The 22,526-nt window shown below is 40.6% G+C and overlaps 1 protein-coding gene and 1 long non-coding RNA gene across 7 annotated transcripts in view; both read right to left on the bottom strand.

Annotated features, from left to right (window-relative positions):
* Positions 1 to 362: 362 nt before the first annotated feature.
* The window catches only part of pak5 (p21 (RAC1) activated kinase 5), a 61,283-nt gene continuing 39,119 nt past the window's right edge, over positions 363 to 22,526 (bottom strand). For all 6 annotated transcript variants that reach the window (XM_023953077.1, XM_023953076.1, XM_011491419.3 and 3 more), the window contains 9 exons: positions 14,012 to 14,851; positions 9,038 to 9,247; positions 8,810 to 8,951; positions 8,581 to 8,735; positions 6,661 to 6,794; positions 3,111 to 3,237; positions 2,833 to 2,958; positions 2,616 to 2,750; positions 363 to 1,871 (listed from right to left, as the gene is read on the bottom strand). In XM_023953077.1, the coding sequence (XP_023808845.1) occupies positions 1,716 to 1,871; positions 2,616 to 2,750; positions 2,833 to 2,958; positions 3,111 to 3,237; positions 6,661 to 6,794; positions 8,581 to 8,735; positions 8,810 to 8,951; positions 9,038 to 9,247; positions 14,012 to 14,851 (2,025 nt within the window). In that variant the 3' untranslated portion in view covers positions 363 to 1,715. The remainder of the gene's footprint in view (positions 1,872 to 2,615; positions 2,751 to 2,832; positions 2,959 to 3,110; positions 3,238 to 6,660; positions 6,795 to 8,580; positions 8,736 to 8,809; positions 8,952 to 9,037; positions 9,248 to 14,011; positions 14,852 to 22,526) is intronic.
* On the bottom strand, positions 18,508 to 21,755 carry LOC105357135. Its single transcript, XR_911162.2, has 2 exons — positions 20,355 to 21,755; positions 18,508 to 19,149 (listed from the first exon to the last, which is right to left on the bottom strand). It is a non-coding gene; the product is annotated as an uncharacterized LOC105357135 (long non-coding RNA).

The following is a 22,526-nucleotide window of genomic DNA, read 5'->3' as shown; positions in this document are numbered from 1 at the left end:
CAGAGACGTTCATGGATCTATTTGTCTGCAGGTGGGTGCATCAGAATGGGGCGGAGCAGGGCACTTTTGGCCCCGCCCCACATATTTTCGACAACACAAATACATTATTTTTGAAACGGCACGTTTTCACCTGCTCGTTTCAACAAAGAAATTAACAAAAATGCAATTTTAAGCCTAATTTTGTTAGTTAATGACCTCGGTGTTAAAAACACATTTTTTCCATCGGAGTGGGACTTTAACGTGTAATGAGGTGAGAACTGTTGTAAAAGAAAACAGCTGGGATCGGAAAATATGAGGAAGAGGTGACTGAACGTAACTCTGTAAAGTGCTTCTAATAAAACACACAATTAAAGCAAAAAAAAGATGTTTTCCTGCTTTAGCGTCTTTTTTTAATTGAAACCAGATTCACCGATAACAAACATGCAGTTTCAGTGTACAGGCCAGAACCACATTAAAGTGTAACTCATTCAGATCTGAACACACGGTGGAGGTTTAGCTCACGACAAACACACACCTGCTCTCAGGGTCTGTACAAACACACTCCTCCCGCACGCGCACCGTCGTATTTACAGATCACAGTGAGGGACGGGGTCAAAACGATGTGGTTAGAGGGGGGCGGGGCTTCACCGTTCTCCGTTTCAGTGACGATGACAGACCGGCGCAGTAGAAAGGACCCCCCTCCATGAAAAAAACACACAAGGAGGCTGCCATAAAAGAAGCAAAAATGTTCAGTGAAGTGTTTTTTTTTTTTTTTTTTGCCAAACTCTTATCTGTGCTACATTTAAACGGTAACAGTGTGATTTTAGAAACCGGTTTGCGGTATTGCTTGGAGGACATAAAAGCCGACGTTCTTTAAACCAAAAATCCCCAGACGAAAGGAAGAAGAAGAAAAGGAAAAAAAAGGCCACACTACAAACAAAAATATACCTTCCCTTTCAATAAATAAATAAATACTTTAAAATATTGTACAAAATTTGAACTTTACCCTTTTTTTCCAACATTTAATGGAAGTTCTGTCTACAAATATGAGTTCATAAATATATTACTTTTAGCAACACTCGTGTTTAGGTGGATTTATTTGGAATATTTCGTAATTTTAAGCAAAAAAATGGATTAAAAACGGTATGAAAAATCTCTGCAGAAACTCTATTAATACTGCTCATATCACAATTGTTACGACACAATAAAATACTGCAAATTATCAAAACTGTACAGAAATACAAGTTCCTCTAAAATACATTTGGAGAAGACTGAAGAGAGCTCGTCAGTTTAGCAGGAGCCGGTCCTCAGTGAAAAACCCCTCCGTTCAGGCTGATTGTTGCCCCCGCCTCCGTCGCTCTGCCTTGGGGGGGCACGGCGTGGTCGGCTCCACCAGCCGCTCAGCTGCTCGCCACACCTTTCTGAAGCTTTGGAAGGCTGATGGCTACCAGGAGTCTCGCTGAAGACTCGTCATCTGGGAAAGGAAGAAGACTGCAGCCGCCCCCGCCCCCCTGCCCTTCGCCCGCCGGACGCTCAGTGAGCGTCTGTGGCACCAAACCCTTTCAGTTCATGGTATAAAAAGGAATCTTTTTAAATCTTAATTTTACCTCCTTTTATCTGTAAATGTTTGTTCCTCTAGCTAAACTACGCGGCGGTTACAGCGGAGAGCCACTGCGGCATTTGGCTGGATGGGGGCGGAGCCGCCCAAGAGGGGAGTGGATGTGGGCGGGATTAGGTCAGCGATGGCGGTAGTGTCTCATGAGGGGAACGATGCAAGAGGGGGGGCCGGACATCTTCAGGAAGGGGTGCTGGAGGAGTTCCTGGGCGGTGGCCCTCTGTGACGGCTCCCTGACCAGCATCATGTCCAGGAAGGACCGCAGCACCGACGACACCTGCAGGACGGACGGAGAGCCTTCAGGCTGTGGAGCAACTGCATGTCAATGTGACCCCCCCCCCACCACCACCATCCACCACCACCAACAAGGCAGCAACGCTGACGGATGTCCGGCAGGTTAAAACGTGCTGTTAGCATCTTTTCTTGTCAATTTCTTTATTTCATTTCATTTTCACAAAAACAAAAATGTACCACAAGTTCTTATAAAAGGAAACTGAAAGAGGACTAAACATTTCTGCTTCTTACATTTTTTGGATAAAACGAACACATTTTAGGGTAAAATAATAAAGAAAAATCATCATATATATGGAGAGTTTACTCTAAAAGGCTTACGAAAAGCAGGATATAGACCCTTCAAAGCGTAAAAAAGAGATTTTTGTGCTTTAATGTGTATTTTTGTACTTTAAATTAAGTTTTTTCTTCTAAAATAGTTTTGATAAAAGTCTTTCACAAACAGGCCCTTTCAGAAATACGTCTTACGTTATGAAACATTTTCTTTAAATGATTAAAAATAAGTCTTTTGGTCACTGAGAAATGTTTTCGTAAACCAAGATTGCCGTGGAAGATTTTTCTCAATAAGATTATTTTTCTTGCATGACAGAAAAAAAAGACAGTTTCTTCCTTAAGATTCGGTTTCTGCAATGTGGGAATCAAGAGAGAAAAGAAAATTCTTCATGTTTATGACAAATTTTAAAGCAAATCTGTCAGTACGGAGAAGAATGTCACTTGTCTTATTCCTAACCTTGTGTGATTCTTTTAGCCGGGGGGGCAGGTTGTCCCGTATCCTCCTCATGGCCTGCAGAGGGGGCTCATTGAAGTAAGGGGGCTCCCCGTCCACCATCTCGATAACCATGATGCCCAAAGACCAGATGTCCACCTGAACACACAGAGAAACCAGTCAAACTGCTTGGAATGAAGCATGAACCCCCCCCCACCTCCAGCTAACACCGAGCCCCCACCTCTGTGCCATACGGCAGTCTGGAAATGACCTCTGGCGCCATCCAGTAGGGCGTGCCCACCAGAGACTTCCTCTTGGGCACTTCTTTGGAAACTTGGGCGCAGAAGCCAAAGTCGGAGAGCTTGATCTGCAGATCAACACAGCTTTCAGCCGTGGAGCAGGTGAGACCTTCCACACACGACACTCATCTCTCCTAACTACGTTTCCACGAATCCTCTCTTATCAGCTCGTTAAGAGACACCTAATTAGCGGATAAAGATCTGACGGAGACTCTCCTACCCGGCCGTCGCTGGTCAGCAGAATGGAGTCGCTCTTGATGTCGCGGTGGATGACGCCCTGCGTGTGCAGGTAGGACAGAGCCCTCAGCACCGACAGGCACACGGTGGCAATCTGCTCCTCGTTCATCCTGAACACGGGAAGAAAACACGGAACAAAAGCCTTGATAAAAGGCTGATAAAGACCTCAAATCTATAAGAAGAAGCAACACTTTCCAAATTTCTTTTTGTTCATTTCAAAGAAGCGTTGATACATTTCTATTAGAAATGCCATCTGACATGCTTTTATTTTGAAATGACTCTGCAGAGCAGCCAGGAGGGTCCCATATGGCGAGAGGAGAAAAGTTAGTCCGTCTGACTGGCTTCACACGGCTCCACTGAGCATTTGCATGCAGACCCAGCTGGCCAACTGCACTGCCGCTTTATGAACATGTCTGCGCAGAATTAAATAAACTAGAACAGCAAAGACAATAGTTTTGTGTTCATGTCTATCCAACATGCAAAAACTGCACAAAAGTTCCTTCTCTGTGATGTCAGACCTAAACAACTAAAGAGTAATTTTTTAGAAGGGCTTTTAACACTTCCTGGTTGAATGAACGTCAAAATGAAAAGCAAAAAGCAAAAAAAAGGGGAGGTTTGTTCTTAACCACACGGCGTTGTAAAGTGCCATAGAAATAAAGATTCATTCATTCATTCTGACCGTTTAAGCTGCACCAAAGTTTTTTATTTTTCAAATAGGGATTTTGATTAAAGCCCCGCCCCCTTTTGACCCATTCTCACTGGCTCAGCTGCTGCTACACGCCCCTCACTCGCCCCCTCTGCCCCCTTGGTCAGAGCTGCACATGACAAATTCATTTAAAAAAAGGCAGCTTTTCTGTTGTCTTTGTTTCCATAGCAACCATTTTGTTTTTTGCTCTCCTTGGCAACGGAAGTTTGTTATTAACCACAAACACATTCCTAATATGTTTATGTCGTATCTCATATCATATTGTTCAGCTTGAACCGGAGATTTGTGTATCAAATTTTCCCAATTTTATGGCGAAACATGTGAGAGCAACAAGGAAATTCCACTTTTGCGAGCTCGCCACTCGAACGCTGTTTAAAATCTACAAACTTTGAAACCAAATTTTTTTCTCCAAGCAGCTTCCCAGTGATGCTCGAGGAGTCAGGAGGCTCTGAAATCCCAAGGTGGAGATTAAACTTGTAGAAAGTACAAAAGGGTATATTTTTAAGGAAAAGATGGCAGCTTCTTCCCGAGGTCAAAGGTCAACAAAACTTCAGTTGTGGCGGCATGTGTGTGAAATTTTGTGAAGAAAAGCTTTCTTTTCCTTTATTGTGTGAAAAATCGCCAAATTTCACATTTTGCTGCAAAGTGGCTGCCATGCAGTAGGTCTTGCGGCCATCCCATAATGATTTCAAAACTTCCTTTGGACATCCCAGCTGGCGCGTTTGTTTTGGCTCCTTAGCGGATTTTGAAATACATATTTATATTTTTAACCCCTTTAAGAGATTTAGGCCTCGTTTTTTTTTTTTTTTTTTTTTTTTTTTTGGGGGGGGGGGGCATTCATTATCCCAAAATTCATTTTGCTCCTTGCAGTCCATGGTGACCACAGGACAGACTCAAATATGATTTCCACTATTTAAAAATTTTGTTTTTGAAATATGAGCGTGGGTGAACTAATAATGACCCTACCACCACCATGCCTCAACGTTTCTACAAGCATTTTATGCTAAAATTAATGAACAAACAAATTTTTCTATTTGTCGATGATTGTCATAGCAGAGTGAAGGACTGTAATTTCTCCAATTTCTCAGACTGGTGGGCTGCAACAATTGCTTCTTTAACATAATTGATCATGTTTCCGGAATGTGAACATCTGGTTATTGTAGCATCGCTCACGCTTGCTAATTAGGAGGTGCGTTCAAGGAGTAAATTTACATTCATATACATCATATCTTATCTGTTTGTATTTATGACATTGATTTGTTCTCATGCGTTAAAGTTTTTTTTACTTTCTATTTTTTCTGTCCTGTAAAACATTCTTTTAAAAATGAAAAATAAATTCCTCTTCTTCACACTTTTACACCCAAGAAGATCAGAAAAGCACACAGGATCACACAAACGAAACGTTTCAGAAGGCAGATTAAAAATTGATTCTCATCGTCTCATCAAAGGAAGTCGTTCTGACCCGAGCATAGACGCACAATTACACGGATCGAGACAAATGTTTAGATGCGCAAAAAAAAGAATGGATGGCAGCTCATTAACCAACTTTTAAAGTATAATTAATATGTGACTGTAATAGTTCAGGACACGCCCCTTCTTCCACTGTCTTAAAATTCCTGAGATCCCCACCAGCTCTTTGTGTGAACACACACACACAAACATCTGTGTGGGAGATTGCTCAAAGTCCTTCACGGCAGCACCGGCACTCAGCCTCACCAAAGCATGTTATTAGCGCCCGACACCGTGCAGCGCTAGCGCTGACACGCCACACAAATGACTGTAATTACACGGCAAGCACAGGGTAAGCTTAACACAATGAGAAGGCCGCTTGGAGACACAACTCAACAACGGGAAAGTTGGGATAAAGTTTCCAGACATGGATTTTCTGTAGGGATGCTCCTGATGCAGACGCATGGATCACGCATGGATGGAACTGGCGGATGTGCAGGTGAAACACGAAGACGGAGGATGAGCAGAGCTGGAAGCGGCTCACAGATTTTAACCCACAACTGTGGATGCTAAAAAAAATCAGACGCCAACTTCAGCCTCGTCTGACTTTTAGGGAAAGGAATAAATACAGAACAACTTTATTAGCAACATCCTCATGATATTAGACAACCGGTTGTTGAATATTACAAATTATTTTTATTATGGTCTGTGAGAAGAACCGTGGCGATAAATCCATATCAGCTTTTTTTGTTGTGATAAATTGTGGAAAAAGGTAAAACAGTTCATGGTCAATAATTTTTGAATATTGAACTGGGAAAAAATTTCCTACTTTTTGTTGTGTTAAATTATGGAGCATTATGGACCTGATGGTTTTTTTTTCAATTGTTAAAAATAAAAAATAAAATCCCCCTTGGTGGTGTACAAGTAAAGGTTACATGTCTTTTCTGATTAAAAAAAACGTCATAAAGCCGATTTTGAAGTTGTATTTTGATCTTTTACTGCGCCACAATGTCACACATTTCAATGAAAATACCTCAAAATGAGGCTTTTCAGGGCAATTATTAGGTTAAAAAAATTGCAATTAAAAGTAGATTAATTACATTAATTAATTAAAGGTCACAATCAATTAGTCGCGCCTTAAAAATTAATTGCATGACAGCACTACTTCCAACAACAATCAAGTGTTGTTATCCTGGAGTCTTGAAAAGGTCAGGGGTCATCCAAGAATGTGACAGTAAACCACCAAATCCCCAGTTGATTTTTTACGCTTAGAACATTTATGAGTCAACAACCTTTCTATACGTTCTTCACAGTTTTGATAGCGTGTACAGCACCTAAGCAGCCATAAACAGAGGAAAGAAAGTCAACGTTCGTTTACCTGGTGTGAGTCACAATGTCTGTGAGAGCCCCTCCCTCAAGGAACTCCATGACCACCCACAGCTCGTCTCCCACCAGATAGCTGTTGTACATGTCCACCACGTTTTCATGATGGTAGTCCCTCATGATCACAACCTTAGACAGAGAGAGGAACATATTAGATATTAGCACAGTAATTATGAAATGGGAAAGTTACTGGAATATATATATATATATATATATATATATATATATATATATATATATATATATATATATATATATATATATATATATATATATATATATATATATATATATATATATATATATATATATATATATATTTTTTTTTTTTGTAGTTAAGACATAATCATTCAAAACACAAATTGTGATATCGGGATTGAACTAAATCAATACATCAAATAATGTTGAGTTACATTGTTTTTTTGTTAAATTTAATGAAATCATCAGAAAAACGTAGAGTCTCATTTTTTTATGTGAGATATAAATAATGTCAGTTATGATCTGATGAGTGATTTAGTACAATTTTTCTCATAACAATGTCAGTTTTAGAAAAAATGTTGAGATGAGTGATGAAGTAGAAAAAATAACCTCTTTTACCCACTGTCTCAAATTTGATCCACACATTTTTGACGTGGTGTAACTTTATTTAAAACAAATCAATTAACAACACATTTTATGTTTTTTTCAATGCATCAAGTAGTCATTTCAAGAAATGAATAACAATAGATGAGGTATTTTCACCAGTTTAAAAAATAATAAGCAGACAAAATTTCCCGCCAAAAATGTTTTTGAAATTTCATGGCAGCAACCATTTTTTAGGTAAGTAGGAAAAGCCCTCTGATGCCCCTACTGGAGTAAAACTGAACCACAGGGGAGAAAACATTAAGTTTCTGCAGAGCGGCAGTAGTTCATCAGAAATTCCCCTCTGAGTTGTGAATGGGACTGTTGGCACAAAGCAAATCCGCCCCCCTTCCCTTCACCACACCTCAGAACTCAGGGAAGGGAGTTTGTGGCCCTTTTTCCGTTTACAGCATTTATACGTCTGCTCCTGATTCACAACGATTTAAACAGAGAAATAGCCAGAAACGCATCGTTTTCTTTATTTATGCCCACCATCGTCAGAAAAATGCCACAAAAACATGTTGAAAACACTAAAATAAGATTTCCTTGGAGTGGAAAATCTTGATCATGCTAATAAGATAGGTGTCTCACAAATGCGTCAATCAGGTAAAAGAAAATTAAAAATCATACTAAAGAAATTCAGATAAAAAAAACAGTTGTTTTTTTACTATGTATTTTTTTATGAACTTAAATTTCCCTTTGTCTCTTCCAAACATGTTCTGGAGGCTTAACCATAAAAGGATTATGCTGGGATATTAATAGGATTACATAAAGCAAATTGACTCCCAGCTGAACACCCACTGCTGTGCTAACGCCTCACATGTGCCTCTGTTCCTGTACCTCCATTTCTGCCGGCGAAAGACTCGCATAAAACCAAGTCAGCACCCGAGTGGACAACACGCCGATCCTTATCCCGTCTGTCAGGGCCTCAAACGCCGTTTGACTGCAAACGTGGTTGTTTTCTGTCCAAATGCAAATGAGCTGCGCCTCATTTTCTGCGCTCTCACAACAGCGCTGGATGCATTTGTTGCCTTTGGGTTTCAGTTTGATCACTTGTTAAATTTAGTACATGAATGCAATTACAGATGCAGAAAAGTGTTAGTGGTTCAATGAACATGTCAGGAAATGAAAGGTTCATTTTTATTCCATGCGATGACATTCAAACCTCAAGCAGCTCTGATGCTTTTCAGTGTTTGTGGAGCAGGAATCTCACAAAAACATGAACCGTTGTTCGATTAGTGCCAGACCCAGAGCCAGAGAAAGGCAATCTGTCTGCAGGGAGAGCTGGACTCACCTCATTAAAGAGCAGCTCCCTCCTCTGCTGCTTCCTCAGGTCCATCTTCTTCACCGCCACCTGCTTGCCGCTGTGCTTCTCGCTGGCGATGCACACGATACCCGTGGAGCCCTCGCCAATCTTGATGAAGTTGTCCAGGTATTCCCGGGGGTCACCTAGTCCCAAACGGAGCGTGAAAGGAAAGACACAGAATCTGGAGGTGCCGCCGTTTCTGGGCGCAGCGTCTCACCTGGGTTGACCACCAGCTGGAGGGCAGCTCTGAACTGCTCATGAGAGACTCTGGAGGGTTGAGTGTCTGAACTGGAGCCCCATGAGGGCGGGGGATAAGCCCCCGGGAGAATGTAGGGGGACGACGGCTGGGAGTAGGCACCCTGTGTGAACACGAGGTTAATAAAACCCATGAGGGTAAAGGCAAACACTTCAATACAATCCACGGCAGGTCACCTTCATGACTCACCTGAGGGGTGTACGGTGGGCTGGGCTGGGAGGGGGGGTGATGGTACGGAGAGGGTTTGTAATGGTGAAAGACAGGGGGGTATGGTAGGTGTGCCGGGGGATAACCAGGCGGTTTGGCATGGCTCTGAGGTAGCTTAAGAGGCCCTCGGGGGCCGGCGTCAACGCCTACAACCGGAGGAATGTCGCTGCGAGGCGGTCGCTCGTAGTCGCCCTGAAAAGGAAAGAAAGAGAACTTCAACCCCAGCTAGGTGGCTGTCGAGTTTATTTCTGAAAACACTAGACGGTAGAGCCTAAACATGATTTTTTCACAGCGATTTTTAATAAAGAAATACTCAGAAATTGAATTTAAAGTTTAATTTTCTCATTATATCTCCTCTATCATGAGTACATTTCTTATCAGCGTAGGCCTTTAACAACATTTGTTCTTCAACAATTCCTAAATAAACTCTCTTCAGACTTGTTTTCTAAGGAACCATTGCATAGATTCAGAGCGTCAGTGCATCCATCAGGGTGGAGGTCCAGGCAGGAGAAAGGAGCTGAGACTGAGGACCCCAGCAGGTTTAGGGGTTTTACTGATGACTTATGGTTAGGGTGTTATCATGTTGGGTGTCGGAACGCAGGAGCTTGATCAAACACTGCGTGTAAAGGTACAACGGCCTTGGACAGTTTTACAGGGACAGCCATCATACTTCATCCTCAGAGGCCTGAAATGCTCCCCGGCCGCCTCGTCCATCATCCGGAGTTCAAAGCGCATTCGGGCACGTCTGAGGAGGAAGGCAGGCTTCACGCTGTACACATGAATGCAAAATCAAGGATAAACTTTACGACCAAGCCCCCTCAGAACGAGCAGTAGGATTTCATTTGTAATAAAATTCAATTCAGACGGAGCGCATAAATAAAATCTCCCCCCTTTTGGTTTCTGTGTCTTCGTCCTCCCTGTAGAGACAGAGCTGGAAGAGGAAGAGGAGGAGGAGGAGGAGGAGAAGGAGGAGCACTGATGTGCTGGGATGATGTGTAATTACATGATGTGGACTCCTTTAATCAATCACTCTGAGGCAGGTGGATGTGAAGGGAGGGGGGGGCTTGCTGGGAACCCACCCCCTAACCTCCCTTCCGCCGCCACTGTTGGCCAACGCGGCATACTGGCTGTCAGCCGAGGGTCTCCTGATCCATGTTGGTTAAACGCGCATTAATCTGAGTTTGGCAGGGTAATCAACAACCTAACTCAACTGTGAAATTGAATTCCGGGATGGAACATCGTCGGGCCGGTTTTATGCTAAGGCTGCAGAAAGGAAAAGTGCCGCAACATCAATTTGTCACAGAGAGCAGCGACACTGAGCTCGCCATAGAGGCGGCGAGGAAGCGGGAGAGGAGGAGGGGGTCTTTTGTGTGCGGCTGAGAAAGCGTGGCGTCTGAAGTGACACCCCCCACAAGCTCCAAACAACAGCTGAGGACTCCTCACTTTCAGAGGAGGGAGGGGGCTCGGGGAAGCCGCCCTGCTTCATTTTCAGATCACAGGTTGTGCATCACGTGACGCTACAGTGATAAACAAAAACGGGGAGAACAATCCAGCATCATTTTTCTGCTATTCTTGCACTCTGGCTGTTTTTTTCCTGAGTGGCTATTTACTGAAGCATGCAGGTTAAATGGCTTTTCGCGGAGGCCCCCCTGGGATCTACATCAGCAAACCGCGTTTGCCTTTCAGAGGCCGGACCGGCTGTGCAGAGGGAAGAGAGCTGTGAAATGGTCCTGTGTAATGGGCTTAATGAGGCCATGACGCCTTTGAAGGAAGATGTATAAACTACACACGATGACTTAGAGTGACCCCGCCGCCGCCGCCGCCGCCGCTGCCGCCGCTGCTCCTACTCTCATCGACCACCTCGGTGCGGAAAATGTGCTTCTTTCAGGTAAAAATATTAGTGTAGTAAAAACACAGAGAGGAACTCCCACAGGGAACAAACTGTTAAATTACACGGACAATATCACAATGACATTTTCAGTTTTTGTCAGCTCAGATCCATATTTCTCTTTTTTTTTCTTTCTCCACTGCAGCTCAGCAGCAACACAGCAGCTCCATGACGACGAACTGGACCCAAGCGCTCTTGATTCACATTTTTAAAAGATAAATAATTACAAAATGGTGTAAGGGAAGCCAAACAGAATTTTAAGAAGGCTAAAAAGACCCTTGTTTCAATAAAAGTGATCTGTTTGTTCTGTCTGGCAAGACAAATAATCTTTTAGTGCAGTTTGTCCAAAACAAAAGTTTAAGAAAACGTATCTTAGTGAATAGAATGTTTTCCTAGTTCCTAGTGAGACCATTTTTCTTACCTCCTTGGCAGATTTTTTGGTTATTTAAAGACTTTTTTTCTTGAAAAGTAAAAAATGTGCTTCTCAAAAGAAGGTAAAAAATATGTAAAAAAATGTTTTTTCTTAATATAAGTGAAAGAAAATCTGCCATTAGAACTAGTTTAACCTGTCTTGGTAAGATTTCCCAAAATAAGTTCTCAACTTTTACACTGAAAAAAGATTTCTTTTCAAAACAAGTTAAACAAGTGGAAAAATCTGCCAATGCAACAAGCAGAATTTCTTTAAATAAGTTGGAATTTTCTGCCTTTTAAAAATGAAACTAAATCTTAAAATTAGCTACAAATACTCATATTTAGGTAAATGGCTCTGGGAATTGTAAATATGTCCTAAAATCAGTGTTTTTGCTCAAAAAATCTATCTTTAAATTTGGTATATCAAAACATTTCCTTCTCAAATATATTATATTTTGGGTGGTAAAACAGTCCATCTATCTTTTTTCTAAATTATGATTAATAGAGTTACACTTTAAAAAATTAAATGTGAATGTTTGTGTATTTACAAAAACTAATTTCTGTTCTGAGTTAAATCAAAGCTAGTTTGTTTCTTGAAAAAAGTGCACCCCCCATTCACAAATAAACTTTTATAATATTATATGACATATAAAAACAAAATTTCTTTATCAGAACTTTTGCTTAAAACACAATCTTTTCATGATCAAAAGACACAGCAAGATCTATAGTTTTAAAGTAGGTCATTACATCTCATGGAAAAGTTACTTGTAAGTTAGTTATGTTTTAAATGAAGTGTAATAAGATATTTAAACCAGAAACTAGACAAAATTACCTGGGTAGATTTTATTTTTTTGCAGTGTAAGCCAAAATGTAATCATGAAATTATCTATAGACATTCATATTTAGGTCTATTACTCTGGTAGATGGAAAAATCCTGTTTTCAACCAAGTGTGAATTGTTGAAATTATTTCTAGACCAATAAAATAAGAGTAGAATTATGCATTTTGAGATACATTTATGAATGTGACAAGTTAAAATAATGATTTAATTAGAGGGACGACTTAAGATAAGATGTTTTCAGGATCAAACAACTCCAGATTTTCAAGATTTCTTGTCTTTTAAGTCATAACATCTTCCTAAGATGTTTCTATCAGTTAGTATTGTTTTATATCAAGTGTAGTAAGATAATTAAACTAGAGACTAGACACAAATAATTATTTGGTGTTTTGCAAAGAAGCTATTGCAACTAAATACTTTATGACACGCACAAAAACATATGAAGCCTATAAGAATTATGGGAAACATATAGCTACAACAAATATTTTATCAAGAATTTTAGTTTCTGCCTTTATATATCATAGCAATTTCGGCTCAACTACACTTAACTAAACTAAACTTTGCTTTTAGACATTCGAGATATTTAACCAGGTTTTATCTTTGATCTTCACCTTTCCAAACTTTTCTCAAAATCACAGAATTTTTGTCTTATTAAAATCTAAAAATACGGAAATTAGGATTAAAGCTCTGGACCATAGAAATACTTAATTACGTCTCAAAAAAACCTCAGATTTCACTGCAACCTTTGGTCAAAAATGTTGTTTTTAAAGTTCAACAAATTGTAATGGCATTTATCGTCATAACTTAAAAAACGAAAATGTAGATTTATGTTCAAAGAATAAGTTGTAGTTTTAGATTTAATGAGGATTTTTTGAAGATGGACCAAGATTTTGTGGAGTCATTTCCACTTTTCACACTAGTATTTTCTCACTGTAATCAAAATAAACTACAATTAGGTTCATGAAACTCAAAAAAAACCAGCTTATTGGGCTGTGGAACATTACATTTGAAGTATTTATATCTAACAGTTACATTTTTTAGGTTATATTTTGCTTTTTTCACACTCCTCCTTGTTTTTAGAGTTCTATTAAAGTAAAATGGGCAGATCATTTTTCTACTTCCTAGGGATTTTTTTCTCAAGATTAGTTTCCTTTTCCTGTTTTTAGCTACTTCTTTTTGCAGTGATATTACTTCAGCCCTAGTCATACGTGGATATGCTGTTATTTTCGGGTAAAGTTGGACTTTTTTGTGCCAAATCTAAAATGCAACTCTTAACTTTTATTGGATTTATTCACATTTGTTTTTATTTCATGTCAAAATTGTTGCCTTGTTTACAAAAAAATACAAAATGGGATTTTTTTTCATTCTTTCCAATCAGAATAAAGGTTGGTTTTCTTGTTCCAGATATCAAACGCCTCTACAGGAAATTTCATTTTCTACTTTTCTTTTGCTTGTCAAGACCTCCCACCCCTTTTCTTTACTTGCACTGCCATTTAAAGTTTTCTAATTAATGTCCAGGCCGAGTCTTTATTGATCGAAGCGCAGAGACAGTAGCTGCTGGGGACGGGTGATTCTTCTGCAGGCGGCGCCCGCTTTCATTAGGGAAGAGGAGATTAAAAGTGACACCATCTATCTTACAGGAAGAAAAGAAAAATGTGTCTAGGAGGGTTTGGAAGGAGCTGCAGAAAGTAAAAGAGAAGCTTTGGAAGAAGCTGCAGCCATACAAAGGATGATTTGCTGTAATTTCATCAGTTTGGGGAATTTTCAGTCGTAAAGATGAACCCTCATTTCAGGAATCCTCTGCAGATTCGGCTGCTTACCTTGGCTGCGGCCTGAGCGTTAGCCAGACTCTCAGAGAGGCGGGGGTAGGTGTAGGAGCTGTATGAATGAGCCTGGGGGGGGTTCTTGAAAGGGCCCCCGGCCACATAGGGGACCATTTGCTCCTGCAGGCCGGATCCTGAGCGCGACCTCTGTCGGATGGCTGGCGTGGGACTGGTCTGGGTCACGTAGGAACTCTTGGGCCGCTTGTCGTATTCGTCCCGCAGGCCGCCGTAGCTCCACTCGCTGTCTGGGTAGGTGATCTGCTCGCTGTGGAGGGAGGCGCGGGACGGCGTGCCCACTGACGTGTCCCGGTAGTCCTGGCTGGACGAGCCCCCCACCGAAGCGCGGTAGTACCCACTGGAGCCCACTCCGCTCCCCACCGTGGAGGCCACCTCGTCGGCGGAGCGCCCTTTGCTCTCCAGGTAGGTGTGGTAGTCTGGGGGGAGCTTGCCATAGTCTGACTTCTGAGGCATGGCGTCCGGGTAGAAGGGGCTACGGATGAGATGCGAGTGGCCATTCTGCTTGGTGAATCGATAGTGCCTCCCAACAGCCCAGTCCCCGTCGATGGAGAAGCTGGGCTTCCCGGGATCCAGTAAAAAGTCCCTGCTGGACGTGTCCAGGTCACATGAGTAGCGGGAGTAGTAGTGGTTGAATCCATTCTCCTCGGGAGCGGGGGGATGACCCCCTCCCAGGGGCTTGGAGCCAATTCCAGCCTGGTGGAGGCCGGGCGGACTCTCCTTCCGCAGGGAGTTGGAGCGCGTCACCGAGATGTTGTCGAACTCCTCCAGCAGGCCGTTGATGGATGCATCTTTGGGCGGCCGGTTCCCCCGAACGATGGTCTGCGGGTGGAAGGAACAGAGTTAACGGTCAAGACGGAAGGACTGAAGGGAAGGCCGTCGCGACTCCACAAACACATTTGCAGTAAACGTTTGTCATCAAGCATCACCAACAAGTCGTGAACTGACCAAACTAATCCCTCCCCCACTTCCTTCACAGCAGATTAACTTCCTTTTCAGCAGGATGCATTAATAACCACGATGTTAGCTTTCATCCCTCAGACGCACAACTGCACCAACATGCACACACACATGGAGGCAGCTTACACATGAGGGGTGCCACTGATCCCCTCCTACCTTTTTAAGCTCTTTACTGTGTCGTGAGTCGTGGAGGGGGGAGGTTGCATTCCTGGCGTTTGTGCAGCAAGAACTACAAAGAATATTATGCACGAAAATGATGCACAAATCTTTAGAATGCAATAAAAAAAAGGAGGCAACCCTGCCAAAGGCCAGAGATCAGTTTACATCATCAGCTTTTTGGGCAGATCAAACAAATCCACAAGTTCTTTATGTTTTTACTAACATGTACCTCATCCGCCTCTTCTCTGTACTCCACGCTTCACAAAACCTCTTCTTGTCTTTGTTCGCTGCATAAATCTTCCTCTCAAACCAAAAGTGTCACATCAGCAGCTTCCTCTCCCAATAATAAAAAAAGAAAACTGTCACCCGCTCTTCATCCTGGTCAGTTTGTCTGTCACATGTGCTGAGACACCTGGGATAAACTGTAATAATGCTGGCACAGGGATGCTGTCACTGCAGACTGCATCACTTCTGCTCCGTACGTCAGACTTAAACACATCCAGATCTCTTGGACACTAAACCATGATGGAAATGTTAGAAAAATTAACACGAAAGACCAAACTTCTGAATAAAAGTCAATATTTAATATTTAAAAATGATAAATACTATATTTGTGTACTTACATTACTTCTTTTATCCCTTGTCATCATTTCTTTTCCAGGAAAAACTCTTTTCTGGTGTAAATAATATTTTACTCCCTTTGATACAACGGAAAAAAACGAACTTAATTCTTTAGGAATATGTTATGAGCTGAATTAAGACAAGAAATTCAGGATTTCATGTTGATCCATTGATCTTGAAACATCCTCTTTTAAGTTAGCACAAGTTTTATTTATGAATATTGAGTGGTCTTGTTTAAAATAAAAGACTTGTTTGATTTAGAGAAACCTGGAACATTTTATCTGACTCATAACGATTATATCTTATTTCAAAGACAAATTCATCTTAAAACGTATAACTAGTCTCCGTTAAGATGATTATAGTCGAGAAACAGTTGGACTGTTGTACTACAAAAATGTCTGCTAATTTCGATTAGCAGAAGAATACAAGTATTTATGCTAATTTCTTGGTTAAATTTAGTTTTAAAAGAGCAGGACATCAATAATCATCTCAATAACACAAATTCTACCAGTTCTTTTAGCAGATTTCTCACTTGAAACTAGGAAAAAATATCTTGTATTTTATTTATTTATTGCTTCAAAAGGAAAGAAAAGAAAATATAAGCAAAAAAAAAATGGAATTTATCTTTGTACGTTTTACTCTAGTCTGGCTTTAAGAGGATTTTTAGTCCAGTAATACAGATATTTGGAACGTTGTATCACCTAAATCAGTATAAATTTTGAGGGGAAAGTGTATAAATAAACCTTCTTGAAGATCAAATAAAAGCTATTTTTTTAACAATACTTACTTTAAGACATCATTTTTTTTATTTGATGAAGCAAACTTAATATAAGTGTTTAGAGTTTTTCTATTTATTACTTTGATCTTTTTCTTTCTTTAACCTATTATTATTTTCAGAAGTCTTACCAGGACAAATTCTACAAGTTCCACTGGCATTTCATCCCTTATAACATATTATAAACCTTTTAAAAAAAAATTTTTATGAGGACATCATTTCCAATGAAAAACAACATGAACTGAAGCAGAGAGAAGCATCTGAACGGGTCGTTCTTAAAACTAGTCACCAAATGGAAACCTATAGCTCTGAGGACAGACTTTCAGGAGAACTGAGCTCACATCAAGAAAAATATTTCTTCTCATGGATTTGTTTCTTATGCTTGTTTTTTAAATATGTAAATAACTAAAAGTCGATGAATTCCTGTTGCGTCACCAGGTGATCAAATATCCTGTGAAACCATCTGAACTCCAGTTAATCCGGCCTGATCCAATCAGGAACCAGGAGCAGGAGGGGCCGGTGTCACCTGAACCATATTCATGATTCATAAAAGAGTTCATGAAGCTCGATGGAACAGCAGATTCAGAGTCCAGAATCCAGAATGGATGAAACCAAGAGGTGACGGGGGGAGGGGGGGGGGGGGGGTTAATGATGCACCAAGTCTCTGTCAAACCGTCAGCATCCAGCCTGGTAATCTTACACTTTAATGTGAATTAGAGACCTGATATTGCCTTCCACGCACTCTTCCCCGCTTCGCTCTGCCCTCCTCCCCCGTCTTTACAGCGCCGCGGGCCTCGTGGACGGGTCGCGTTTGGAGGCCGCCATGACAGCAGCCATATTTCACCAGCGAGCGCCGCTGGCCTGTCCTTCAGTGATAAACTGTAACAGATCTACTCCCTCCACTCACCGCTGCTGAAGGAAAGGAAAGGAAAAGAGGAGAGGAGAGTGGGGGAAAGAAAAGAAAGAAAAGGACTGGTTGAAAGGAAAGGAAAGGAAGAAAGGAGGGGGAAGGGAAAAAAGAAAAGAAAGAGGAAAAGTAGGAAGGAAAGGAAATCAGGAAAGGTAAATAGGGGAGGAAAGGAATGAAAAAGAAAGAAAGGCTAAAGAGGAAAGGACAATAGGACAGAGAAGGAAAAGAAAGGAAAGAGGAAGCAGAAGAAAGAAACTGAAAGGAGAAGAGTGAAAGAGGAAAGTGAGAGGAGGCTGCAGTGAAAGAGGAAAGGAGCAGGGGATGAGAACGGGGAAGGGAGTGACGTAGAATGGGAGCCATGAAAAACGAGGCTCATTGAGAGATAAGGGGGGGATTAACCTTGCTGGTAATGAAGGGAGGGTTTGATGCAGGGAGGAAGAGGAGGCAGAGATAATTAATGAGCTCGCCCTTCCTGTGACTCCTCGCAGGAACCCTGGTTTGGAGGATGCGCTTCACCGTCCAGCGGGGTCCCGGGACAGCTGAAGGAGGAGGCGGAGCAACTCCTCACTATACCTCTGCTGCGTGGCTCCTCTGCACTGCAGCGTTTTTTATGTGAAGCAGGTTTCTACAGTTCAAGATAAAAACGATGCAGCAGCTGAGGAAACGTTTGGTGCTATTTTACAAAAATGCAGACCGGAAGGTGAACCTTTGATCTGAAGAAATCTGCACTTCTTATCTGGAAAGGTGTGTTTTACCTCTTAGGTCCTTATAAACATGCATTCATAAAAAAATAAAATCTGCAGGGCTTGCACTGCCGTTTATTAAGTCAACAACGCATTTGTTACACTTCCAGCACAGAAGAAGAGGACGCATTCCTGCATCCCGTTTTATTTGCTGTAACTTTGATTCTAAATTCCCACAATGGCAAATAAAACGAATGCATGCAATGCAAATGTAAGTTTTTGGTTTTGATTTTGTGTTGTTCTGTAACTGCACAAATAATGGTTATTCTTGATTATATGGATGAAAATCATTTTTAACAGATTTGGAAAGTTTTTTTTTTTTGCATAATGATAAAACCCTAAAGGCCTTTTTATTCACTGAAATTGTTGCTGCAAAACAACAAAACAAAGCCATGTGAAGCCTGTCAGTGGCGAGTAAACACATACTGCACTTACAAAATAAACCAAACAAATCCCAGGAGGCTAAACAGACTTCCAGCCAAGGATTTCTGAGAATGCAGGAATTCTTTTTTTAGTTTATTCAAAAGCAAAACCAGCTTACAATCAGCTTAGAAAATGTGCAATTAGTAAGGGACGACACAAAATGCAGGTTTCTGCTCATTAAAGGTCAGGAGCTGCCTTTCAGCATCACCTATCACCTCCACCACCACCTCTCCTCTTCACCAAAACTCGCCGAGCGCATCGCCCACTCACTACATCCACCTCCAGCTCCTCCTCTGCTTTGTTTGCTGACATGAACAGAAGCAGGTTCAGGAACATTTCTGATGGAAACTCTTAGAGCCTGGACTCGCTCTGCAGCAAACTGGCTCCCACCGGGATTTCTGAACACCTCCACTCATCCTCAGCATCTCTGCATCTCTGCATCAGTGACCAAAGCCTGTCGCTGCTGTCTGACGGAGAGGATGAGGGCCCAAAAGCAAAATACAAAACTCCATCACAGGATGATCAAATGCTGCAGCAAACACAAAACAAGAGCGTTTGAAATTTTAGATGAGTTGAAATGAAATAAAAAGGATGATAGCATGATAATTAAAAAAAGAATAACAAATTTATACTCTAGCGCCCTCTACTGGAGACTCTTTATAAAAACATTAATGAAAGTACAATCAATTTAGGCCATAATAAAGGTTTTGTGCAAGAATGTAGAAAAATTTGAATTAATTAATTAGTTAAAGTGACATAATTACAAGTATATTATTTAAATCAAATCATGTGATTCTCTTTATTATATGACCAGCAAATCTGCATTCATTTAATCAGAAACCACCATGTCACCATGGTAACCAAAACCCATTGAGTACTGCTGAAATCTGCAACAGATGGCATTAATATGCATTTATTTTGTGCACTTTGCTACACGTGTACACTGGGTTTTTGAAGGTTTTTTTGTGAGTCTGAATCTCAGAGGTTTATAGTTTGTTTGTTTTTTTAACTTTCAAAGTCACCGTTTTTTTATTTTTTATTTATTTTTTTACAAATTTTCAAAATGTCTTTCAAGTTTTTTTCAAAATTCAAATTTTAATTTTTGAATTTTCAATATTTCCTTCAAGGTTAAAGTGTTTAATTTTGAGTTTAAAACCATTGTTAATGGGTTTTTTTTCCTTTCAAAATTATATTCCGGTTTTTCATTCACTTTAAGCGGATCCTGATTTGACCCCATAGAGTTGACCTCGTGTTGCTTCAAGTTCAACGCCCTGGTCACCTTCATGCCTTCATGTCCGCCTCCTCTGCTGACCTCATCAGTGCTGCACAACAGTCGAGTCGAGCAGCGCTTATGTTTCTCACGGGAACGAAAAGAGCATTTTTTTTCATCCTCATAAAATCACATATGTTATTGTTCCACTATTTCTTTGCTAAATTTTTAAAAACCCAAATGTGTTGGATCCCAGGAAAATAATAGTTTGTGTTTGCTGCCCTCTGCTGGTCGTCATTGGTACTTAAAGGGTGAAAATGCATCCTTTTTTTACAGAAAAAGGAAACAAAAAAGATGTAGATATCCATAATAGAGCTAGAAGCTCCATAGAGGCTGCTAGTAATGAGCCCCATCTACACACATAATCTACAATCTCAGCTATCAATTCTATCACGTAATCCCAACCTCAAAAAGACAGCCGAACGCCATTTCTGATCAGCATGTGAGCCGGCACGCCGACCCACCTGTAATGTTGAGCGGGAAGTGGGGGGAGCAAGGAGTCTGTGCAGATTCTTGACATGGAATTAACCGAACCACGAAGGAGGCCTCTGCAAATATGAGAGGGATTATTCAAGGAGTGGATTTGGGAGCATTTCCATGATTAATAGGCTTTGAGCTGACCCGTTTCCTCCGGCTACCCTGCTGCCTGTTACTTACAGCAGCTAATACCCATCATGTCATCTTGCTGGAGGCTGAAGTGCGTTAAATGCGTGGAGGCCATTGTACAACATCAAATGATCAAGTATGACAAAGATTCTGTTACAGACGCTGAGGTTTGAACAGGAAAAATTGGGATTTAATGGTTTCAAAATTATGGCATCGACTGATTAAAACCTGATGTTAACATGAAAAAATGATAACTGGTGTAGAAATAGAAGTCAAGACAAACAGAAAAAGGAATATCTGATTCAATTTATAAGTGTTTCTTAAGAAAATAGGACAAAACGAAAGCGAAGAAGCAGAATAGAAAAAGATTTGAATGAATCCTTAAAGTAAATTGGTGCCCTGTGAATGTTTTTTAATACTGTACAAATTTGCTTTAAAAATTTACCTTTAAACTAGTTTTTTTGGCATCCAAAGCTTTTTTTTGAACAGATATTTCTTTCATCAAATATAAAATAAACTTGAAACTATCTAAAAATCACAATCCAGAGAGGAAAATGAAATGCTTCATATTGATATTAAACTGTTTTTCATGTTTTATTACAAAGATCTGAAGCATATAAATAAAAGAAAGATGGAAAAATCAAAAAAAGCAAAGACAAAACTATTGGAAAAATGTCAACTAGGGAACATCCAATAAAATATATCAAATTTTCCAAGGATTTATGTCACCGTCATAACTATACTATCAGAATGGAGCGGAGCAGCCCACCTAGTGTACTTTCTGCACCACAAATACGATCAAATGTCTTTTTTTCTTCTCTTCTGATTTATTTGAATCAGAAATGCAATTTTAATCTTAATTTTCTGTCTATATGTCCTCCATCAAAAACCTAGACAAAATAGAATGAAACTAAAGATGATTTATGTTCTGTTTGGTCAAAGAAGTCACCAAAAAAAGTGATTTTTTAATAAATCAGGGTTGCTTATTCTTCACATCTGGAGGTCATTTCTACAGTCGGCTGAAACCAAAGTGGATCAAAGAACAGCTACATCTCCGTCCCGACGTTCTGGCTTGGTTTCAGGTCCAAAGTCGGTTCTACACTGCCGTCAGTCATCTTCAGCTCACATTAGCACGTTGGAACTGTTGGAAACCAGGTTTTCTGCGTTTTCTAATTCTTTACTTTTTTCCTATTTGCTGTTATTTTTTTATCATGACAGAAATGTTATGTTTTAAACATTTTATTAGGGTTTTTTTTTAATATTTTTTAAGCTTCTTTTTTTTTCATTTTTGATCAAAATAACATTTTTTAATTACTTTTTACAGAAGTTTTTTTTTTAATTGAGAATATGTTTTGGGGGGGGGGGGGGGGGGGGGGGAGTTCTTTAAAGTGTTGTTTTTAAAATGCTTTGGGTTGTTGAACAGAAGACATAAAAAATAATCTTTCCTGCATCATCTATTGTTGTTTTCGTTAATAATAAATAATTGTTCTGCAGCGATCAGTCAGAAAAATGTTGCATCCTGATGCTTGGAAGGCATCTGTGGTTTTTGCTTTTCCTGTCAGAGCTGCAGCCTGTGGTAAGCGGCTGAAAACAGCGTGACCCAGTCACCTTTGACCCCGGCCCACTGTAGCCTCGCCTTCAATCTCTTCATCAGGGAGCCGCATGCAGAGCGGCAACGCGATTAGTCACGAAAGCAAACATACATTCAAACTATTGCTCTGATAAGATGTTTCGTTTATAAAGCTCTGCAGCTTTACGCTGATTCAAACGCAGACTTTAGGGATTTCTAAAAATCTGTCCATCTTGACCACAAACAGGATTTTTTAGTCCTTCTCTCAGCAGAAGTTCTGCCGTGATCGCAGAGCGGAGGCAGGACATCGATCAGACGCTCTGCCGTCACCATCTCGTCATCTCCGAGACAGCTGAACAGACAGCTGCCCACCAAAGATTAATTACCCAGCAGAGCTCGTTAATCTGACTTCTGTCAGCTCATTATTGGCCTCCAGCTCACTTTCTTCTCATTAGACGAC

Source organism: Oryzias latipes, chromosome 24 (assembly GCF_002234675.1).
Source record: "Oryzias latipes chromosome 24, ASM223467v1".
NCBI classification, from domain to species: Eukaryota; Metazoa; Chordata; class Actinopteri; order Beloniformes; family Adrianichthyidae; genus Oryzias; species Oryzias latipes.
This window is presented reverse-complemented; position numbering and strand designations above follow the sequence as displayed.